The 22,327-nt window shown below is 47.3% G+C and overlaps 1 protein-coding gene across 7 annotated transcripts in view; it reads left to right on the top strand.

Annotated features, from left to right (window-relative positions):
• NEO1 (neogenin 1) overlaps nucleotides 1–22,327 on the top strand; it is a 171,170-nt gene that overhangs the window by 61,800 nt on the left and 87,043 nt on the right. For all 7 annotated transcript variants that reach the window (XM_040077832.2, XM_040077831.2, XM_040077827.2 and 4 more), the window contains exons 3-4: nucleotides 7,709–7,984; nucleotides 11,321–11,474. In XM_040077832.2, the coding sequence (XP_039933766.1) occupies nucleotides 7,709–7,984; nucleotides 11,321–11,474 (430 nt within the window). The remainder of the gene's footprint in view (nucleotides 1–7,708; nucleotides 7,985–11,320; nucleotides 11,475–22,327) is intronic.

The raw sequence follows: 22,327 nt of genomic DNA, 5'->3' as shown, positions 1-22,327 counted from the left end.
CCATTCACATAAATACACTGGAAATAAGGATGTTAAAAATTGTTGCAAACTCTCCAAGCCCTGTTCATTTCATGTAGAATCCCCTGTTTTGGAGGAACATGGGGCAATGTCCCTAGATAATTTATATGTTTCTCTAAAGGTGTTGCTCTTCCTTCTGTAACAACTTCTCAAGTCAGCCCTGGCTTAAATGCACTGTCAGTCTGCATTTAAAAACAGAGTTAAAATTAGGCTCTGTTGTGGAGAGACCTCTAAAAGTCTCTTCCTGATACTCAGGTTCATGGCCAGCAGCTGCTGGAGGGGTCAGTGGTGTGCTGATGCCACCTGAGCTGCGCTCGTGTTGGATAATTTGCAGTTCTACGGCTTTTAGTGTTTGCCTTTATGCTGCCACGCACCCTTGTTGTCTCCAGACATCTCTTTGAGCTGCATGTTTGTGTCTGTAAAAGTTCTTTGTGCTTTGTGTTTGCTGTTCTGTCAGCCTTCAAGCACCCTGGTTTTCCAGCTTGCTTTGCAATTCACGCATCCCTGTGAGGAGTTTGCAGTGAAATTGTTGGTTATTTCCTGTCTCTAAATGCCTGTTGTCAGGTACCAGCTGTCTTTGTCATTGTCTATAGAGTTGCCTCTAAAAGTTTTTCAGATCTTTCCTTTCTTCCAGTTTTGTGATAAATTTATCCTGACAGTCCTCTCTGTGCATTAATCTTCTTTGAATAGCTTGTTCACATGAGCTTCCGTAATTGATAGCCTCGCCTGGAACTAAAATTATTTAACCTGTCAAGCTCTTTTCTTTCACCACAACCCTCGGATCTTGCTCTTCTTTTGTTGTGGCTCTCGATTTTGTTTTAGAAAGAGTAATTGTGAGCCTGTAGGGTTCTTATTTTTAGGCAGTCTATTGATGAAGACCTGAAGTTCCTTAAATGATGAGGCAATCTGTGTGCCTTATCTTTAGGGCCTCTCTTGAGATCCCACAGGGGTTTCATTGGCCTTGCTATTAGAATGATCTTCAACAGCAGCAAATAAATGACTCCATGGTTTACGTGCCCTCAATTAATTTTTTCTGGCATTAGAATGTTGTTTCTTGGTGTCTGTGGAGATCAGATTCATTGTGGCTGCTGCTATTTTCCTGCTGCTGCTGGAGCTTTTGTGTTGTTTGGCCCTTGAACTGCCAGTCCTGTCTCCAGGTTTCATGATTTCACCTCCTCCATCAGCAGATGTGGTTTTTTTTGTTTGTCTGTGCCAATTCTTGCAGCACTTCTTGAGCCTGACCTGTGCTGTGGACTGACACCCCCACCTCACTCCCACTGCTTTTCTTGTAGTTGTGGTTGTCAGTAGTGACTTCTGTGTTTTGAAGGTCTTCATTCAGTCATTTTGTTGCTCCCATTTGATTAATGAAATAATTCATTGTTCTCTTCTTATGATGTAAGAAGAGATATATGATGTAGGTGATGCCTAACTAGAATTTGGATTTGCTTGTTTTGCCAGGTAGAACATCATATTATGCTGATTTCCATGTCCAAACACCCTCTAAAGTTTTTGGATCTGCAGTAGATAAAAGGGAGAAATTCCTCCCTGTGATGGTGGGCAGGCCCTGGCACAGGGTGCCCAGAGCAGCTGTGGCTGCCCCTGGATCCCTGGCAGTGCCCAAGGCCAGGTGGGACAATATTTTGTGCAGCATTTTGCTGTTTCTCACTATGTTTTTTTGTGTACCTTCCCCATATCATCAGATAATCAAACTTGAAAGGGGCATTGGGACGTCTGGAGTTGGGTTGTTTGTTCAGGACAGCTCCGAGGTGCCAGCAGGTCCCTCGGTGTGTCACTGTGTGTGACAGTACCTGTGTGTGTGTGTCACTGATGTGTCCAGTGGCATTCTCCTCTCCCTTCATTCTGGCCAAGGGACCCTGGTTTTGAGCAGCACATTCCATGTTTTCCATGCTGTCCCAGCTCTGTTTAACCAAGTCAGGATTCTGGTTATGCACTGACATTTCTCATTTGTCTTCTGTATTCCATATACTTCCCACTTCTGTTTAGCCAGCAAAGACATTTGGTAGGTTTTCCTTTCTCCATGTTACAGTCCTTGTAAAAATCCTCCTCCCTTCCCTGAGGAGCTGTGTCCTGCCAGGAATTTTGGTTGCATTCTCCCCTGTGTGGTTTGCCTAAAGCAAGGGGGGAGAGTGATGTGCTGCTTGGTGTTTGTAGCTAGGACTGGAAGCATCTGGCCTTATCCTAATTCAGGTGGTGCTGGACTTGTGTTCTGCAGGAGTGTTTGTAATTACAAAGTCTGCTCCCTGTGCCAGTGAGATCTATGAAATATGTCTCATTAGCAGGAGTGTATTTTGAGCCGTTTCACACCTCTGCCACTCCAACAAATGATGCTGAATAATGTTGGAGAGAAGGAGCTGTGATAATTTAATGAAGTGTCCACAGATGGCTGGACTTATTAATTTTTTAGCAGGGCTGGGGTGAGGAGCTGATGCACTAACAAAATAGGCGGCATCTTTGTGATCCGCTGCGCCGCTGAAGGGTAGCAGATGTTGGAGCTGTCCTGACAATAGGGGATCGTGTTCCCGTTCTCCAGAACCTCCTCGTGGTGCTGAAACCCCCACGCTTCCCAAGAGGCTGTTTGGGGAAAGGAGTCATAGTTACAGATTTGTCGTGAGTTCAGATTTGATCAGGCAGACAGGAATGGGGGAAATTCAAGCGGCTGAAAATTGTGAGCAGTTTGTGGGATCGTTCACAGATGAATGTAGCTGGATGCATTTCAGATTGAGAGTGGATGCTGTAGGGTGAAAGGTTTGGAGCTAGTGGTGCTGGAGTTAGTTTAGAGTTGGGTAAATTAGAAGAAACTTGAATAAAAGTTCACTCTGGGCAGCAAAGGCTTTTAACAGATGGTATCCAGGAGGGAACAGGATGGAAAACCTGCCAGCTGCTGCTGTGCTTTACTTCTTCCATAACGGAGTAGAAACAGGAAAAAACGGAGAACATTTGCTGAGCACATCGAGATGTCACAAAAAGGCCTGAAACCAGCTTTGGGAAAATGTTAATTGCACAAACATGTGATATGTGTGTGTTTAGAGCAGTTTAATGCTTGTACAAAGTGTTATCTTAAATTCCAGTCAGAGCAGTGGCGACGGAGGGGGACACACATGAGGAAAACACAGAGGCTTGTGAGCAGTTGTACAGCCCTGCCACAGGCAGGAAAAGGGAATTTGTCCACAGCTTTCTCTTCCCTAGAAATGAGAGGAGATGGTTCTCTTTTCTCACTTGCCTTTTGTGGTGTTGATTTGGTGAGACAGGTCCCAAGGGGTTGGTAGGGCTCTGTGGGGATTGAACAGGTCCCAAAGGGTTGGTAGGGCTCTGTGGGGATTAAACTGTATGGCATCCATGCTAAACAGAGCAGCATTTGCAGCGTTGCTGGTGGGCTGCAGGGCAGAGGCACGTGTGACTCCTGGAGTTGCTGCTCTCAGGTGAGCAAATTGTTTAGTAATGGTTGATAATGGAGGTTTTTTACCTTTCAGTCTCCTTGGAAATGATTGGCACTGGCTGCAGTCGCAGGGAGGCTGCTGAACTAGATTGGCATCTGGCTCAGGGCAGTGAATTCCCTGATTCTGCAGACTCCAGGAGATGAAATACTGGCTCCATTGAGGGCAGGAGACTACAGCCAGAATTTTAACCATCTGTGTTTTCCAGGAGCATGGGAATTATTGCTCTTCTAGGCACATCTTTTTCAGAAATGGAGACAATGGGCCACAAATCTCAGCAACTGCTGAGGCTGGGAATGCTGATTGAATGCACCACATTTGCATTAATAGATTGTTCATTCGCATTCCTGCCATTGCTCTGGGCTTGGATGAGGGGAAGGGAGGGACAAAAGGGAAGGAGAAAAGAGGGACAGAGTTGACTTCACCACCTTCTCTGCCATTTGCACTGTCCTAGCAGAAATGAGGGGTTTGGGATGCATCAATCCCTGTTATATGCATGTGAGTGCCCTGTTGCTTATGTATTCTCCTGCTTTTGTTTAGTGAACATTCCAAATGGAAAATCATCCTTCCTAAATTGAGTTTATTAACCTGCATTCTTGCTAGGTCAGTAGTATTTTCCTTTGGTGTCCTAAAATCGATACCTAATGTACGTGCACTGCCACAGAATGATTAATGCGTGTACAAACATGAGAAAATTGTCTTCAATGTCAGAAGCCCAGCGTGTCATTTATCATGACATTCATTTACCAAAAGATGGGCTGATGTCTTCAACTGATCGCCCTGCAACACGTGGCTGAGGAGTGGGAGCTGCTTCCTCAGTTAGGAATGCATCTTCCATCCCTGGAAGGTGTCCCAGGTCAGGTTGGACAGGTTTGGAGCTATCCTGGGACAGTGGGAGGTGTCCGTGCCCATGGCAGGGGATGGCACTGGGTGCGCTTTAAGATCACTTCCAACCCCAACCATCCTGAGATTCTGCTCATCATTAGAGCTTCTTGCTCAGCCTTCTTGATTTGGGAAATATGAACCACCGAGTAAAAAGCAGCAGCTTTTAAGAAAGTAGCGAGTTTTAAAATGGTTTTGAAAGTGTTTGTAGCTTAACCAGGCTGAATTGGCTTACATGGAAATGCCTTTAAAAATTATTATGGAAAATTCAGGGAATGCTGGCTTAGAAGTTGATGATTGATATTTTGAAGAGAGCAGCTCTGTAATGGAAAGGTTCTGGGCTGGGAGATGAAAAGGTATTTTCTAGTGGCTCACTGCTGCAGGAGGTGTGCCAGCACTCTGGGACCTGCCCCTGGGTTTACAAACGGATCTCCAAATTAATAGTAATTAAGGCCTGGATTTGGAGTGCTTTTTATAATGCATCCTGATTGTTCTGTGGTTGTTTGTTGGCTAAAGCAAAGGGTCCTCCTCCACAATGGAGGCTTTTTAGCAGTGCAAATTGCCAATAATTGTAGAATAAGAGAAAATTACTCTTTAGGACAAAATTATAGGCTAGGTTAAAATGTATATTTTAAAACCACACTGAACTATGATGAAATACAGGTTTTAGTGGCATTTAAGATGACTTGGAAAATGAACTGTGATTTCATTTCTAGTGAGTAATGAAACCATCTTGAATGAAGCTTATTTAACCTCAGTGGAGCACTTGCACACAACAGAAGGCACAAGGTCTGTCTTGTCCAGGAAATGAAGAGTACTTGTAAGGGATTAAAATGAAAGCATATTTGAGCTGAATGTGAGAGATTGCAGGGCTTCAGCCCTCCAGGAACGTTCTTGCATCTGCTTGTACAGCCAGTATGGGGCTGTACCAGTGGGAGCTGCTGGGAGCAGAGATGGCAACAGGTGAGGTGGAAACAGGAGTCACCTGGCTAAAGGAGGAGACCCAGGAGTCCCTCCCAGGCTGGGGAAAGAGCTGCCTTAATATGCAGGGCTCTTAATAAATTAGGATATTGAGAGAGATAAAAATCAGAGGTAATTATGAACATTTAATGGGTTCTGTCGAGAAGGAGATTTTCAGAAAGGACAGATGCCTTTCTGAGTTCAGAGGCTCAGGGTTAACAGCCTCATCAGCTGTAAGAACAACCTATTTACCCACTGAATTAGTGAGTGTGGCAAACGAGGAGACCTTGTTACCCTTGCTGTGGCCTCACAGGAAGAATTAAATAATGCTCCAGACTGACTCATGGTGGAACTTCTGAGCACGGTGTGCAAAGTCAGGCAGGTGCAGACAGACCTTGGGGTTGTGCTGGGACAGAGGGACGGGTGATTCAGGAGAGGAGAAGTTTGCTTGAGTTCTGATATGGATTGTGCAGAGCCACTGAGATGGTTCCATCTTTTGGGAGGAGCTTTTCAATAGGCAGAGAGAAGCAGTTTTGTTGTATTTCTGTGGGTGTTTGTGATGTTAGGTTACTCTAGGCACTGGGGTTTGTCTTTCTGCCAGGAATGCTTGGTGGGAGGGCAGGAGGCATTGGGGGCAGCTGGAGCAAGGGAGGTTCTGGCTGGGTTTAGAGGGAGTTCTGCTCCGTGAGGTAGAACAGCTTGCTAGGAGTTGTGCAGTCTCCACCCTTGAGGGTTTTTGAGGTCTGACAGGAAAAATCCCTAATTAACCAGCTCTGACTGGGTCCCTTCCTTCCAAAATTATCCTGCCATTCTGCATCTTTAAAGGTGGATAGGGTGTTAGGGGAATGAGGGAGAGAAACTAAGGATTTTGTAGCTTCATTAAGCAGGAGAGTTGAAAGAAAGGAGTTGGATTTTTTGTTCCTGTGAATACCTTGGAGGGACTGGTGGATAAATATCAAAGATGCAAAATGATACCAAAACAAGGTCAAGATCAAAGGACCACAAGTTGGTTGGAAGTACACTGGGAGGGAAAACTAGAAACAGAAAGTTTCTCAGAGGAATGAAGTAATGGAAGGAGTCCCCAGGTGGGACTCTGAGAGGGAGGAAAATCTCTAACAATTGGAGATGAATAGTACAGGGTTATGGAAGGAACTTGAGAGGACAGAAGTGATTTATGTGTTAGGAATCTCCTCTGTTGGGATCCAGTCTGGCTGTCCTGCAGGACTGGTCCTTCTACAGTGTGTTCATGACAGGTATTGAGTGAGACTTACAGAAATGGGATTGAACTGTGGCAGATTGGATCATTTTCTTCTGCAGAATACTTGAGATGGGGTGACTGTGGCTGGCTGCCCATCCAGCTGTGCCCTCGCTCTGCTCCTCAGCAGGCTGGAGAGGAAATAAGATTAAAGTTACCGAGTCAAGATGGGATCACTCCCAGTTACTGTAATGGCAGAACAACCTTGACTTGTGGAAAATTAATTTAATTTCCTGACAGCTAAAGTAATTTGAGTGGTAAGAAGACAAAACCAAACTAAAGCACCTCTCCCTGCTTGCTCCCCATTTTCCAGGTTCAAATCCCTGCCTTCATTCCCAATTCTTCAGCCTCCAGGGTGACACCCAAAGCTGCCCTTCCTCCTCTCCCTCCTCCTCCTCTGACCTGCCTGCTCCAGGACTGTGCCTCGCACTTCCACCACTGCTGTCCCGTGGTTTTCCCCGTGCCTTGGATGTGCTTCATGGATGTGCCCCAGCTTCATTGGCTGCCTCAGCTGTGGTTCCATGTCCCCAGCCTCTTCCCACAGCTCTCCCAGGGGTTTGGCCTCGCCAGCCCAACTGTGAAGCTTTAAGTGGGCTCTGGGTGTTTCTGGAGAACGTTTTTATGGAAAAGGTGACACGGGTTGTGCCACGCTGCTGAGTCAGCTCTGCAGTGTGCCCTGGAGAGAATCTGGTCTTGGCAGCACTGAGAATGTTCGCAGGCAAATACTTACGTCGATATTTCCCTTGTGGTGGCGCACAGAGGCTTTTGTAGCTGGAGGTGGTAAGTGAAGGTGTTGCGTAGGCTGCGTTGTAGCTGTGGCTGCCCCATCCCTGGAAGTGTCCCAGGCTGGACAGGGCTTGGAGCACCCTGGGGTGATGGAAGGTGTCCCTGTCCATGGCAGGGGTGGCACTGGAGGAGCTTTAAGGTCCCTTCCAACCAAACCATTCCAGGATTCTGTGATTATTTGGGTTTGTTTGCCTTTACACCCTCCACGTTTACCACAGTCCTGTCAGCCGTTAAGTTTTCTAAAGATTTGGAGAGCAGCTTAACTTCTCAAAAACGACATTGTCGAATCTCGGACTTCGGAGCTTTGCCGTCGCGATCAGAAGCCCTCAAACCCGCTGTTCTTTTCTCGCAGGTCTGCCCAGGTTCACGAGCCAGCCGGAGCCCACGTCGGTGCACCGCGGCGGCAGCGCCGTGCTGGGCTGCGAGACGTCGGCGGAGCTGGCGCCGCTGCTGCGCTGGGAGCGCGACCGCCGGGCGCTGCCCCCGGAGCCGCGGCTGCTGCAGCTGCCCGCCGGGGCCCTGCTGCTCACCAACGCCTCGGAGGGTGACGCGGGGCTCTACCGCTGCGCCCTCGACACCGCTGGCGCCCCCAAGTACAGCGACGAGGCCGAGCTCAAAGTCCTGCCAGGTACCCGCTGCCGCTCCCTGCCGAGCTCGCTGCGCCTCCGGGGCTCAGCGCTGCGGGGCTGGAGCCGCAGGCGATCACGGGCTGCCTTTGCGTGTTTAACGGTTCAGCTTTTGAGGCGTTCTGGGGAAAAGGGTTTGAAAAGGCACCGGTCATACGCTTCCGTTGGGATGTGATACAAACGTTTGGGGTTTTCTACGTTTTTTCAGGTTGGATGCCTGTGGAAGCTTCCCGAAGAGATTGGTGCTTAGTGTGTCACTCTTGGCATGCTTAAACGGAGGTGTTTTTAATTCTTCCCGTATTCAGGAAGTTCTGACCATCTAGTCTTTGGGACCTTTGGGGAAGTCTCCAACTTAGGGCCCTGAGCTCTTCACAGTAGTTGGAAACAGGCCGGAGACACTCACAGGCTGCTTTCCCATATTTAATGGTTCAGCTTTTAAGGCTTTGGGGAAGGACTTGTTTAAAAAATACTCCAGTAATATGCTTCCATTGTGACATGATACAAAGAGGGAGTTGTCTGTTTCTGTGAGTACAGAAGTTTGGGGATTTCTAAGCTTCTCAGGTTGAATCCTGTATTTCAAAGCTTCACAAAGAAATTGGTGCTTAGTCCGTTGCTTTTGAGATGCTTAAGCTGAGGTGCTTTTAATTGTCCCAGTATTCTGGAAGTTCTGATTGTCTAAGCAATGGGACCTTTTGGGAAGTCTCCAAACCTAGAGGGGGTGACATTTTATTTTGGAAGGCTCAGCTTTGCCTGTTGTGCTGAAATGTTGAGATTTTTTTGTTAGAGCAGAAGTCCAGGGCTGATGTAAGCTGTTGGCACATTCAGTGTGTTCTGTTCCCAGTGACACCGGCAGCTGTTCTAATAAAAGGTTTGAAAAGTAAGCAAAAATAGGACAGGAATGTGGGTCGTGCTTTCCCAAACTAGGGGAGCACAGGCTGTGTTTTGTATGAGGTTCCTTAATTGTTCCCAGAGCTGTCTCTTCTGGATTAGTCTCCATGTTGGAAATTTCATTCAGTTGTTACTCTTGAGGAGCTGCTGTGTTTCCATCTCGGGCAGCTCTCAGGGTTAGGCTGCACAGAATCTTTGTTGGCCTGACCTGGTGTGGGCACCTGCAGGGGTCCCTTTCAAGGAATAGTTCTGCTTCTTGTGACTATGGCCCTTCCCTACTTAAAATACTAAATTATTCTGTAAAATACCCCTTTTTTTATAGCTACAGCTCTCTTTTGAGATTGGGGTGTTGGAAATGACTCATGCCAAAGTGAGATTTAAAGTTCTTTAGCCTTTCCAAAACTTGTCTCTTCTCCAACTAAGGATACAGGGTTTGAAGAGAAGCACTTTTGGAAAAGATGCTTGATTGAATTCCTGTAGTTTGGATTGCCTTCATGTTCCTGCAGCCCTTCAGATGCTGAGGATTTTGCTGATTTTTTTGGAAACTGGAGATTTTTTGAAAACTTCCATATTACACTGATCTTTTGAATTCTTTTGGCTCCTGGTGTAGTTTCCTTGCTTTTGTAATGCTTTGCTGAAAGCGAGGAAATACAGCTGTGGGAATAGGGAATTCATAGGGAATTCAAATGATGTTGTTTCTTTGCTCCATCATGAATCCAAAAGTATCGATGGTGAAGTTTGGTAAAATCCCTCCCAGCTGGCTTTTTTTAGAAAGTGGGATTAAGCTGTTGAAGGGAAAGCTCCCTTAGTCTTGAGCGGCCCCGTAATTGATTGTTTGGCCTGAGAAGTATTTGAAAGAAGGATTTGAATTAATCTGTTCTTTATTCAGTTTATTCCCCGTTTAAATGGTTCTGTGATGTGTGGCTGACAGTGAACCCACCACTGCTTCCCAGGCTTTGAAACACACCCAGCACACTCCTGCATCCCAGGGATTTGCATCCCCAGACAATGTTCTGCTTTGTCTGATACCAGGCTGCCACTGAGCAGGAAGATGCACTTCTGAGCTCTGCCACTTCACAGGGCGTGCTTTCAAATGTAGGACTGACTGCAGGGGAAAAATGTCACTTCATTTTGGGAATTTACCTGTGAGCTCAGCTCCCTTCTGGGAGCTTGGAGCAGTCAGAGTCGTGTCTCCAGGGAATCATCCCGGTGGAAGGATGGCTGCCTGGAGATGTTGCATCCCTGCTTTGCAGCCTGGCTGGCTCCACGTGCTGCTCCAGGTGCTGGCACTTGGTTATTGCCTGTGCACAGCAGGGCAGGCTGATCCAGGGCTGCTCAGAGCTTGGTGTCTCTGCCTGTGCCAACTCCCACACGGGACTTCCACCTGTTCTGCTTCCCCCAAGCGTCCCGGCACCTCCTCGTGTTGTGCCTTGGAGCTCGGTGCTGTGAACGCTCGGTATGATTTTTAGTGTTTTGAGCTGAAGAACACCAAAACAACAACTTCCTGAAATCCCTGGGAGTGTCACCTCGGGCCCAAGTGGGAGAGAAGCCAAATATGTGTGTGATGAGACCCAGAATGTGTTTCATTCAGGGAGCAGGAGCAAAATAGGTACACAATACTCTGTCCCCATTTTAGGTGGCCAGAAACAGTCTGAGGCCTTGTCCAGTTGTGGAGCTTTGCTGCCAAACCCCCTCCAAACAGCTCTGAGTGCTGGCAATGCACGAGTTAGTGCAGGGTGAGCAGGGTCGCTCAGCCCAGCCTGCAGCTGCTCTGTAGGGCTCACTTCCTCTGAGCACAGTGCAGGGCACACACTATAGTAGGGACTGAATAAACACTTGGCTTGTGCTTCTTCTGAAGGGTGGGAAGAGAAAGGAACAAACCCCTCTCCAGCTTTATCCAGTGCAAAACTACTTCAGAGGATTCCCCGTTTTCATAAGGATGGAAAGCTGTGGTGGGGCATTTTTGTTTTGTTTAGTGTCAGCATGCACGCTCCTTGGTGGTTGTATTTTACTTGGGGTCAGTCACTGCTGCAATAATTTAATTTTCCAGCATGTAAAAACTCTTCCTCAGGCAGCTCCCTGATAAAACCCAAGGCTTGCTGGACAAACTCAAACCTGTTCCTTTCTTTCCTAAATCTCTGCTACCTGGTGGAAGTTCCAGTTTCAGAGGTGTAATTTCGAGCTGGAATCGTTTCCCAGGGAGTTGGAAGAGTGAGAATCCCAGAAGTGAGGAATCACTTTGCATGCCTGGAGGAAGTGGTTACAAGGCTGGGAGAGGCTCTGACAGAGGCTGTGGGTGAGGCGGGCATGGAATCCTCCGGAGGAAAGGAATTAGAGGTTTCATTTGTGACTTTCTTTGGCTGGTTGGGTTTTGGTTCAGGGGGGATTTTTTTGGTGGTTTTTAACATGATTTTGCATGTGGTGCCAGCTGTGCCCTGTGCTGTTTGCAGATGCAGAGGAGCCGCAGAGCCTGGCGCTGCTGAAGCCGCCCTCGTCCCTGACGCGGCTGCCGGGGCAGAGCGCCCTGTTCCCCTGCGTGGCTGAGGGATTCCCACCTCCCCTCGTCAGGTGGACAAGGAATGAGGAAGAGCTTCCCACAGATGGGTGAGTAATGGCTGACAGCCCTGTCTTTGATGGCAGGAACCCAGCTGGAGTCAGGATTTGGGATATGTGCCCCCCCTTCCTTTGGGCTTCAAAGCTGGGGAGCGGAAGCTGATCCCAAATGCTGAAGGGCTTCAAGGTGCAGGGTTGGGATAAGAGAGGTAGTTCAGGAGGCTTGGGAACAGTCTCAGGGTAGGTTTTTGCAGCCATTTGAAGCCAAGAAATCTTGTCTGAAGGGAGGTTATTAAGAATAGATTACTTTTAGACTGGCACTGGAGTAGAAGCAGCAATTTAGGGAATAAGGATGCTGCAGGAAAAGATGACTTGGGGTATTCTGGGTGTGAAGCCCTGCACTCATCCTTTCTGCAGTAGAAATGTCCACTCTGTGTCAGAATGTCCCACAGGATTTGAAGAATAAGTGCTTAAAGCCAAGTTTTCTCATTAAAATAGAATATTAAAGCAGTAGGCATGATGGCAAAAAATCAGTGAGCTTTCAGAGATGTATGGAGTGAAAACTTATACGTTGTCATTGCTGGTGTAGTCAGTTAGAATAATGTGGTAGAAAATCTTTATAAAGAAAGCAGAACAAATCTTATCCAGCCTATTTTTGTGGATGTAATGAATGTACTTCCTAGAACCAGGATTGCAAACAGATATTTGAATGTTTTCCATGTCCCTCAAAGTCAGCAGTGAGATTAATGGGGAGCCAAGTTAATCATGGAAAAAGGAGAGGTAAATTGTGGTGTGGCTGACAGAGAAAGCAGCCAGAACAATGCTCAAGTCTCTGCAGCACCAGGGATATAATATATCTCTTTTTTGGCAACTCTTAAATTAAAAGAATCCAGGGGCTGATAATTTGAACTGCCTTTGATGGGAGGCTGCTGTGGGAAATGACAAACAGCCCCTGAGAGATGGTGCTGTGTCAGTGTGAAGGCACATGATTTAAATCCAGGAGTTTTTATAAATGTAAGAACTCGCTCCCCTACGAGGGCTGGTGCAGACCCATTAGAGCAGCACAGTCGAATGGGATGAAATGGCAGAATGAACGTGCCTGGTGAGATCTGCATTTGTTTTTCTTGCGTGTAAGTGATGTCACGTCACGTCTCCAGCAAGTTCTGCTGCCCCATCCTTCTCTAGGTTGTGGCACATTCAGGGCACAGGGAGGTTAAAGCTCTCCTTTTATTTTCTTGATTTTTGAGACATAAAGCCCAGATTTTCCCCCAGTGCTGTTGAATCCCTCTGGAATTCACTCCCTCGTTCCATGAGGTTACCATGATAGCTCCTTAGGGCTTCACAGGTATTTTCTTTTTCTCTTAATTCAGAGTAAGAAAATGTTCTGGAGGGCTGGAGCATAGCATTAGTAAATATTCTTGATCTTCAAATGTACACAATCTGAACCAAGTCTAACCTGACTTTTCAGGATATTTAGCATTAGTTTTTAGTGTTTTGGCCCTTTGTTACAAGAACAGGTTCCAGCTAACTTTTTCCTTCTTGCAACACTTAGCTCTTCTTTTCTTAAAGTGAAATGTGTGCTCATTGTGGGCTTGAGTTTTAAGGTGGGTGAGGGTAAAAAATTTGATCTTTTTCTTCTCTGTGGGGTAAACTTTTTTTATTGTTCCTTCAAGTGATCGAACTGAGCCAAAGCTCCCAAGTCTGCTGCTTGTGACTGTGGCTGAGCAGGGCAGAGATTCAAAGAGCTGAGAACACAAGCCTCTTAAACTCCATTTACCCTCCAGCTATTGTGTTATTGGTGTGAATAGAATAACTGGAAAATCTCCAGAAATTAAGATTCTTTGTTGGAGAAAAGCCTGCAGTTACTGTTGCTAAATAGCTACCTTAGCTTGTTATGCATGGTCTGTTAATGTAATTACAAATTAAATCACATTTAATTTGTATTAAAATCCCCTTTTGATATAAAAGTACGACTTTCTTAGCGTGGCTTTTCTTTATCCCGAGAAAAAACCCGATTCTTTTCATCTGGGCAGGTTTTAATGTCCCTTCTTGCCTGGGAAAAGCTGTGAAATCCCAGGTTTGTTTATGCACACCCCCACCCCAAACATTAACATACATATATGTTTGTATTGGGACATTTCTCTGTGTGTCTGGGCTTAGGAAACGAAACTCAGACAGCATGGGCAGGTTATCCCTAATTCTGACCCCTTGTTAAAGGGTTTTACACACAACCCCCCTTATTTTTACTTCTGTCATAACTGTGGTAATTAATACAAAATAGAATGTTTGCCTTTCAAGTTGTATTCCTACGGAGAATATGGATAGGAGCCTGCATTTGTAGGAAAATAGATGAATTTTAAGGATAGGGAGTGGTGGGGTTTTGGTATTAAATATTTGTTATAAGATCTGGAGAAAAGGGAAGGCAATTAAATTTGATGGATTATTTGTTGAAGACTGCAATAAGATTTATGTTAATGGATAAATATGAGTAAACTTGAGTGATGGCAGCCTTGGCAGTTGTTCAGACAGCCTGTAATGCAATATATTGTGAAATTAGTTGCTGTGATAAAATATTTTCCAAATTAACGTGAGAGAGAAGGAAGCTTTGGGTGTTGGGTGAGAAATGGAAGTTAATTCAGTGCTCCGAGTTTTCACTGGCACAAGGTTCTTAGAACTCCAGGGAATCCTTCTGAAGTCGCTAACTTGCAGATTTTTAAAGAACTCCGATGGAGAGATTGCTGACTCCTTGGTTCTCCAGAAAGAATGCCGCTAAAGACTAAGAAGCTTTCCCTTGAATTGGTTCTCTGCTCCAGCTTGTAATCTTCGTATTTTATAGCTTTCCCAACCTCCACTGTCTGTAAAGAAAGGAAAGAAACCTGTAGGTTGAGCTGTAGCTCCAAAATCCAAAGGAAGGCTCCAGCCTCGTGTGTGATCCGTGCTGGGAGGTGGGCACGTGGTTGGTCTTTACCCTTGGCACAGATGCCATCCCTGGGCTCGGCACTGGGAACATCCCCCTGCTTTTCCTGCTGGATCGGCTCCACGCGCTCCCAGTCAGCAACATCTCTGCCAGGAATGTGGGGAATGCTGAGGGAAATGCAAGGAAGCAGGGAAGGCACTGAAGTATGAAGTGATTGGAATAAATCTTAGGCCCTTTATGGAAAACTTCCTGCAGTAAAATGTCCTGTGGTGTCAGCATTGCTTGGTACGAAAAGTTAGAATGGAGGTGTTACATTCAGGCTGAGTAGCTCTTCAGGTTTGGAGCCTTCCTTACCTAGTGAATATTATTTCAGTCTCTAGTCTGGCTGAGGAGCCTGCTGTGTGTGTGAAGGGTCTGTTCTTCAGCAGGTGCAGGAGACACTTCGTGCCTTTGACAGTTCCTAACTTGGAAAGGGAAGTTCCAGGTGGCTGCCCAGGTAGATTTGTCCCCAGAGCTTGGGACACAGGCACGGAGAAATGTCTGGAAGATGATCTGCTCTGAAAACTCTGTGCTGTGTGGGTCAATATGTGCTCCAACAGCATCTATTGTGGATCTTCATTTAAATTGGGACATGTCTGTGGGAGAAAGAGCAGATGCAGGTGCCACAGGCTCTGATAAAACTGCGGTAGGCGAGATACCACATCTGAAATGTTCATCTGAAACGAAACCACTGAAAGGACCTGAGCAATAACATTTGAATGTCTGTAAAGTCCAGCAAGCCCTGCAGCACGTTTGCTGCGTTCCGTTCAGCAAAATTTCACGTAATCGAAGAACTCCTGCAGCAAGATGGATGTACAGGTATTAAATACTTCCCTACAGCGAGGGGGTGACACCTGAGGGCACTTGGGCCATGTTCATTTCTGCTCTGCTGCCTGTGCTCACGGGAAGTCGGGGATTGTGTGATCACATATCCCTAATGAGGGGTTTCCCCACAAATGTCTGATATTCCCATTATTGCACATTGCTGTTTGCAGGGTTCTGAGTGATTGGTACCAAGCGAATTACACTTGCCCAGCTCAGGAAAGGTTAAGCATAGCAGAGTAATTATGGAGATTTTTCTGGTAGTAGATCCCACAAAATAATCGAATTTACTGTCTAATTTTATCTGCTGTACTTACTGAGACAGCAAATAGATTATAAGATGTTTGGGGAATAGTAATTTAAAAGAGGGAAGAAAAGCCCAAACCTCCGGGTATAAGTGACAGTTTGACTACAGTAAATTAATAAAGGCTCACTATATTTTGTGATAATGAAACACAAAGAGGCTGTGAGTGAGTCCTCCGGAGCAGCTCAGTAATTGTATGTTATGGGGTGCAAGTGAGGGCTGCATGGAATGCATATAAAAGGCTGGAATTTGATTTTCCTCTTCCCTGACATCTGAGTGATCAATCTTTGTTGTTTTTAATGACACTTCAAATTATGTTATAGCTTTTATATTAAGCTGATTCTTTGTCTCCGGTGTCTGAAATGCGATTGCTTCACTCTTTTGTGAAAATGCTTCATTGTCCTTATAAAATTAAGATGTTTTGCTTTATTACAGAAGCAGCTTTCCTTTAAGGCCAGGATTTTTCCACAGCTGATTCATACAGAGGGAATCACCCAGGAGTCTGGCAGATTAATTGTTTTCTTCCATTAAACTTCCACCGAATCACCTATTGGGAAATTGAACTCAACTCTGGGTTTTCTGGTGGAAAATAATCAAAGGGAATATAAACATGGCACAGATTGAGATGGCTGAACAGGAGAATTCCCATAAATATTCCAACACTACAAGTAGTTTGTGAGATCCCCTAGGACAAACTAAAGTGACGAGGAGGGATAGTTTTTAATAGTTTTAGTAACATCTTAACTGCTGTCAGTAACTTTTGCAGAGGCTGGCGGTGCGAAAGGAGCATCCTAAGGCACGTGTTGCATTTAGGGGGTAACAATGGGTATCCTGGAAAAGGCATTAATGTCCTCACAGTGTCCCCACACGCTGATGGCCTGTCTTGGTTTTGAAAAGACAGGTGTCTGCTAAGGAGAGGCAGGCCTCTCTAGGAAATGAGGAATTTGAATCCTTCCCTCCGTGTTATTATAATTTGGAAAATCAAAAATAAAACTTTTCAGTCAGAGCTATGGGTAAAAGGAATAACAGTCCTTTACTAGTAAATATAACAGGACAGACAAAAAAACAACAGTAATTATAACAATAGTAGAACAGAACCAAAAACCCCGAGGGCACACGGTGGAAGCTCCGGCGCTGATGGCTGGAAGCCGGGCGCGGTGGACTGTCCTCCGCAGGCAGGGGGTGTCCTCGGCAGGCAGAGGTGGCAGTGCCGGAGAAGCCGCGGCGGCGGGACCCGGTCTCACCCAAAATCCAGCAGGATAGCGAAGAAACTCCGAATTCCTGGATACTCCAACAGATGATAGAATTCCCAGGACCAGACTCCTTCGTTAACTGTGGATTCCAACAACCGTGGCCCGCTCGGTTCTCCCCCCCGGAAGAAGAAGAGAAAAAACCGCGAGATCCCCCCACCCTCCGCTCTCTCCGGGAGCTTTTTTCCCTCCCCCAAAACTAAGTTATCAGTTCTTTTGTCCAGGTTAAGCACTCAGCACTTAGTCTCCTAGCAACTTGGGAGGGGGGAAAAAATTCCACAGAGACTTAAACCCCAACATTATCCACCCCGAATTTTTTTTCCACACCAACATATTATATTGAATTTAAATCTTTAAATAATATACATATATATACATGTGAATATAAATACAGACACAGTCACAGTGTTCACCGAAAAACAAGGTCCCCTTGAGGTATGCAGCGGGTCTCTCCATCCCTTTGCATCACCCACCATGTGCAGCCAGGTCCCTGAGCAAAAACAACCCCAGGAGCGGGATTGTCTTTGGTGGAGGCAGAATTAATCCAAACAGTTTTTCCCAGCATTCCTCTCATATGTACTACAGGAACTTTATCTCCATCTCTTGTTCCCAGGGGCTCAGATTGGGCGGGGCCTGCTCGGTTGGTGGAACCTCGAGTGTTCACTAACCAGGTGGCCTTTGCTAAGTTATTCTCCCAGTTCTTAAAAGTCCCCCCACCCAGTGCCTTCAAAGTGGTTTTAAGCAGGCCATTGCATCGTTCAACCTTCCCGGCTGCTGGCGCATGATAGGGGATATGGTACACCCACTCAATGCCATGTTCTCCAGCCCAGGTGTTTATAAGGCTGTTCTTGAAATGAGTCCCGTTGTCAGACTCAATCCTCTCAGGGGTACCATGTCTCTACAGGATTTGCTTTTCAAGGCCCAGGATGGTGTTCCGGGCAGTAGCGTGGGGCACAGGGTAGGTCTCCAGCCATCCAGTGGTGGCTTCCACCATGGTCAGCACATAGCGCTTGCCTTGGCGGGTTTGGGGAAGGGTGATGTAGTCAATCTGCCAGGCTTCCCCGTACTTATACTTGGACCATCGCCCGCCATACCACAGGGGCTTCACCCGCTTGGCCTGCTTGATGGCAGCACACGTCTCACAGTCATGGATAACCTGAGAAATACTGTCCATGGTTAGATCCACCCCTCGGTCTTGTGCCTACTTATAGGTGGCATCTCTACCCTGGTGACCTGAGGCATCATGGGCCTATCGAGCTAGGAACAACTCTCCCTTGTGTTGCCAGTCTAAGTCTATCTTTGACACCTCTATCTTGGCAGCTTGATCTACCTGCTCGTTGTTTCGGTGCTCCTCATTAGCCCGACTCTTGGGGACATGGGCATCTACATGACGGACTTTGACAGGTAGCTTCTCTACCCGAGTGGCAATGTCCTTCCACTCATCTGCAGCCCAGATTGGTTTTCCCCTACGCTGCCAATTGGCCTTTTTCCACCTGTCCAGCCAACCCCACAGAGCATTGGCCACCATCCACGAATCAGTGTAGAGGTAGAGCTTTGGCCACTTCTCTCTTTCAGCAATGTCCAGGGCCAGTTGAACAGCTTTGAGTTCAGCAAGTTGGCTTGACCCACCTTCTCCTTCAGTGGCTTGTGCAACCTGTCGTGTGGGGCTCCATACAGCTGCTTTCCACTTCCGGTTCATCCCTACGACGCGGCAGGAACCGTCAGTGAAAAGAGCATAGCGTGTTTCTTCTGCTGGCAGTTGGTTGTATGGTGGAGCTTCTTCAGCACGTGTCACTTGTTCCTGCTCCTCTTCATCCATGAGACCAAAGCTTTCACCTTCCGGCCAGTTTGTAATTATCTCCAAAATCCCAGGGCGATTTGGGTTTCCAATGCGGGCGCGCTGAGTGATGAGGGCAATCCATTTGCTCCATGTGGCATCGGTGGCATGATGGGTGGAGGGGACCTTTCCTTTAAACATCCACCCCAGCACCGGTAGTCGGGGTGCCAGGAGGAGTTGTGCTTCTGTGCCAATCACCTCTGAGGCAGCTTGAACTCTTTCATAGGCGGCCAAGATTTCCTTCTCTGTGGGAGTGTAGTTGGCTTCGGACCCTCTGTAGCTTCGGCTCCAGAATCCCAGTGGTCGGCCTCGAGTCTCCCCAGGCACCTTCTGCCACAGGCTCCAGGACAGGCCATTGTTCCCGGCTGCTGAGTAGAGCACGTTCTTCACATCTGGTCCCGTCCTCACTGGGCCAAGGGCTACTGCATGAGCGATCTCCTGCTTGATCTGGGCAAAGGCTTGTTGCTGTTCAGGGCCCCAGTGGAAATCGTTCTTCTTGCGGGTGACCAGGTAGAGAGGGCTCACAATCTGGCTGTACTCAGGAATGTGCATCCTCCAGAAACCTATGGCGCCTAGGAAAGCTTGTGTCTCCTTTTTGCTGGTTGGTGGGGACATTGCAGTGATCTTATTGATGACCTCAGTGGGAATCTGCCGCCGTCCATCTTGCCACTTTACTCCCAGGAACTGGATCTCTCGGGCAGGTCCTTTGACCTTGCTCTGCTTGATGGCAAAACCAGCTTTCAGGAGAATGTGGATGATCTTCTCTCCTTTCTCAAACACTTCCATTGCTGTGTTTCCCCACACAATGATATCATCGATGTACTGTAGATGTTCCGGAGCCTCACCCTTTTCCAGTGCAGCCTGGATCAGTCCATGGCAGATGGTGGGGCTGTGTTTCCACCCCTGGGGCAGTCGGTTCCAGGTGTACTGCACGCCCCTCCAGGTGAAAGCAAACTGAGGCCTGCATTTTGCAGCCAGAGGAATGGAGAAAAAGGCATTAGCGATGTCAATTGTGGCGTACCATTTTGCTGCCTTGGACTCCAGCTCGTACTGGAGTTCCAGCATGTCCGGCACAGCAGCGCTCAATGGTGGAGTCACTTCGTTCAAGGCACGGTAGTCCACAGTCAATCTCCATTCTCCGTCAGGCTTGCGCACAGGCCAGATGGGGCTGTTGAAGGGTGAGTGGGTTTTGCTGCTGCACCATCAGACTCTCCTTTGTCGGGGCAGGGGGAGGGTTTCCCAGCAGCTGGGGCTAATGAGGCTACTACAGGGGAAAGGTACTCCCTCAGCATCTGACCCATCTCACGGATCTCCTTCACCAAATCTGGGTGGTTTATTCCTGAGGCAGGCTGTGGGACGGGCTCAGGCTGTGGGACGGGCTCAGGCTGTGGGGCAGGGTCAGGCTGTGGGGCAGGGTCAGGCTGTGGGACGGGCTCAGGCTGTGGGGCAGGGCCAGGCTGTGGGACGGGCTCAGGCTGTGGGGCAGCATCCTTATTCTCTAGGGTAGGTATCAGGGTGGTTATCCAGGTCAGTCTCCCCTTATCTCTAAATGCTAAACAGAACAGGCATACCAGCAACACCAGCCACTGTATGATGTCATTAACATTCAGAGATTTGAACCCTTCAAAGACTGGTGGGGTAGGCCCAAAGAGCTGGGTGAAGGGTTGTGAAAAAATTTCCCCCGGTGTCATTTCTTCACAGTAGGTACCGTTGTTAAAGTAACTCCAGAAACACACAGTTAGTGTATGATAGCCCTGAATCCATGTCCCTGCCTTCCAGAGGAAATTAAAAATCCACGATTTCCTCACTTCGTTAACCCATATAGCAAGATTGATGACAGCCACAGTAACCTTAGTTACAGGGCCCATGTTTAGAAAAGGGCCTGCAAATGGGAGAAATACGGCCACACCCACATGCCACCCAAACCAGGTTAAGCAAGACCACATGATATCTAGTGCACAGCAATGTAGGCACTTAAGAACTGTTATTCCTTTTTCTCTCAATGCCCCACGTTGGGCGCCAAATTCTGTCTTGGTTTTGAAAAGACAGGTGTCTGCTAAGGAGAGGCAGGCCTCTCTAGGAAATGAGGAATTTGAATCCTTCCCTCCGTGTTATTATAATTTGGAAAATCAAAAATAAAACTTTTCAGTCAGAGCTATGGGTAAAAGGAATAACAGTCCTTTACTAGTAAATATAACAGGACAGACAAAAAAACAACAGTAATTATAACAATAGTAGAACAGAACCAAAAACCCCGAGGGCACACGGTGGAAGCTCCGGCGCTGATGGCTGGAAGCCGGGCGCGGTGGATTGTCCTCCGCAGGCAGGGGGTGTCCTCGGCAGGCAGAGGTGGCAGTGCCGGAGAAGCCGCGGCGGCGGGACCCGGTCTCACCCAAAATCCAGCAGGATAGCGAAGAAACTCCGAATTCCTGGATACTCCAACAGATGATAGAATTCCCAGGACCAGACTCCTTCGTTAACTGTGGATTCCAACAACCGTGGCCCGCTCGGTTCTCCCCCCCGGAAGAAGAAGAGAAAAAACCGCGAGATCCCCCCACCCTCCGCTCTCTCCGGGAGCTTTTTTCCCTCCCCCAAAACTAAGTTATCAGTTCTTTTGTCCAGGTTAAGCACTCAGCACTTAGTCTCCTAGCAACTTGGGAGGGGGGAAAAAAATCCACAGAGACTTAAACCCCAACATGGCCTTTGCTCATCCCTTCAGGGTGTGACAGAGGCGGTTCTTGGGGCACAGCTCCTTCCCTGCTCCGTGTCTGCTGTCCCTGGCAGATCCAGCCCTCAGCGCATTCCCTGCTGCAGGAACAGAAAGTCAGAGCAGCTCTTTTACATAATAAAAGAAGGTAGGAAATTTCAGGGATGGATGTGTCAAGGTCCGGGCTTGTCTTACTCTGGTGTTTTTTCTTTAGGCCTGGTTTTAGAGCGTGTCTGAAGTGCCATTCCCACGAGAGCCTGGGACGTTTTTCCCAGCATTTGGGAAGCTCTTAATGCAATTTTTCAAACTCGTGTCTTCACTCAAATTCCCTGCGCTTCTTCCAAGGCAGCCTTTCTGTAGTCCTGATGTTTCTCATGGGAGCAGTATGGCTTTCCTTACAGAACACCTGGGTAGGGATATCTCTTTTAACACTTAATGCCACTTACGGTTTAGTTTGCTCTGCTTTTGGATGTATTAACCTGAAATTTGATCAGCAGTCACAGTAGGATCATAAATCAATAGTGATCTGATAAATAATAATGAGTTGAGGCAAAAGTCTGTGTCCCAACAATTTAGCTGTCCAAGCAGGTCAGGATTGATCCTACTGATGTAATTCTAGGGAAATGTCAAATGGAGAAAGCACCGAGGTGGAGTTTTGTCCATTGGCCATTCCAAACAGAGACCAAACAATGCAATTGTTGTAATGTTCATCTATTGACAGAATTCAGCCCCTTCCTGCCCACCAGCCGTGGCTTGAGAGTGCCAGGCAGGAAACCACCAGGTTCCCTTCCCTTTCCCACAGACTCTTCCTTTTCCAGCTGCAAATAAGAATGCCTCTGGGGCAGCATCCAGGCACAACTTGCCCTGGCTTGAGGTTCTTGGCATCTTACTGGCAACGTTATTTGGTATTTTATGTGGAAGCTTGGAGTGTTGAGGGAACTAGGAGAAGTCGTGTACAAATTTGTATCAGGTGAAGGGCAGTGATGGCTGCAGTGGGCCGGAGGCTGAGGGCGCTGCACTGAGCATGA

This window comes from Hirundo rustica, chromosome 13, assembly GCF_015227805.2.
Source record: "Hirundo rustica isolate bHirRus1 chromosome 13, bHirRus1.pri.v3, whole genome shotgun sequence".
NCBI classification, from domain to species: domain Eukaryota; kingdom Metazoa; phylum Chordata; class Aves; order Passeriformes; family Hirundinidae; genus Hirundo; species Hirundo rustica.
This window is presented reverse-complemented; position numbering and strand designations above follow the sequence as displayed.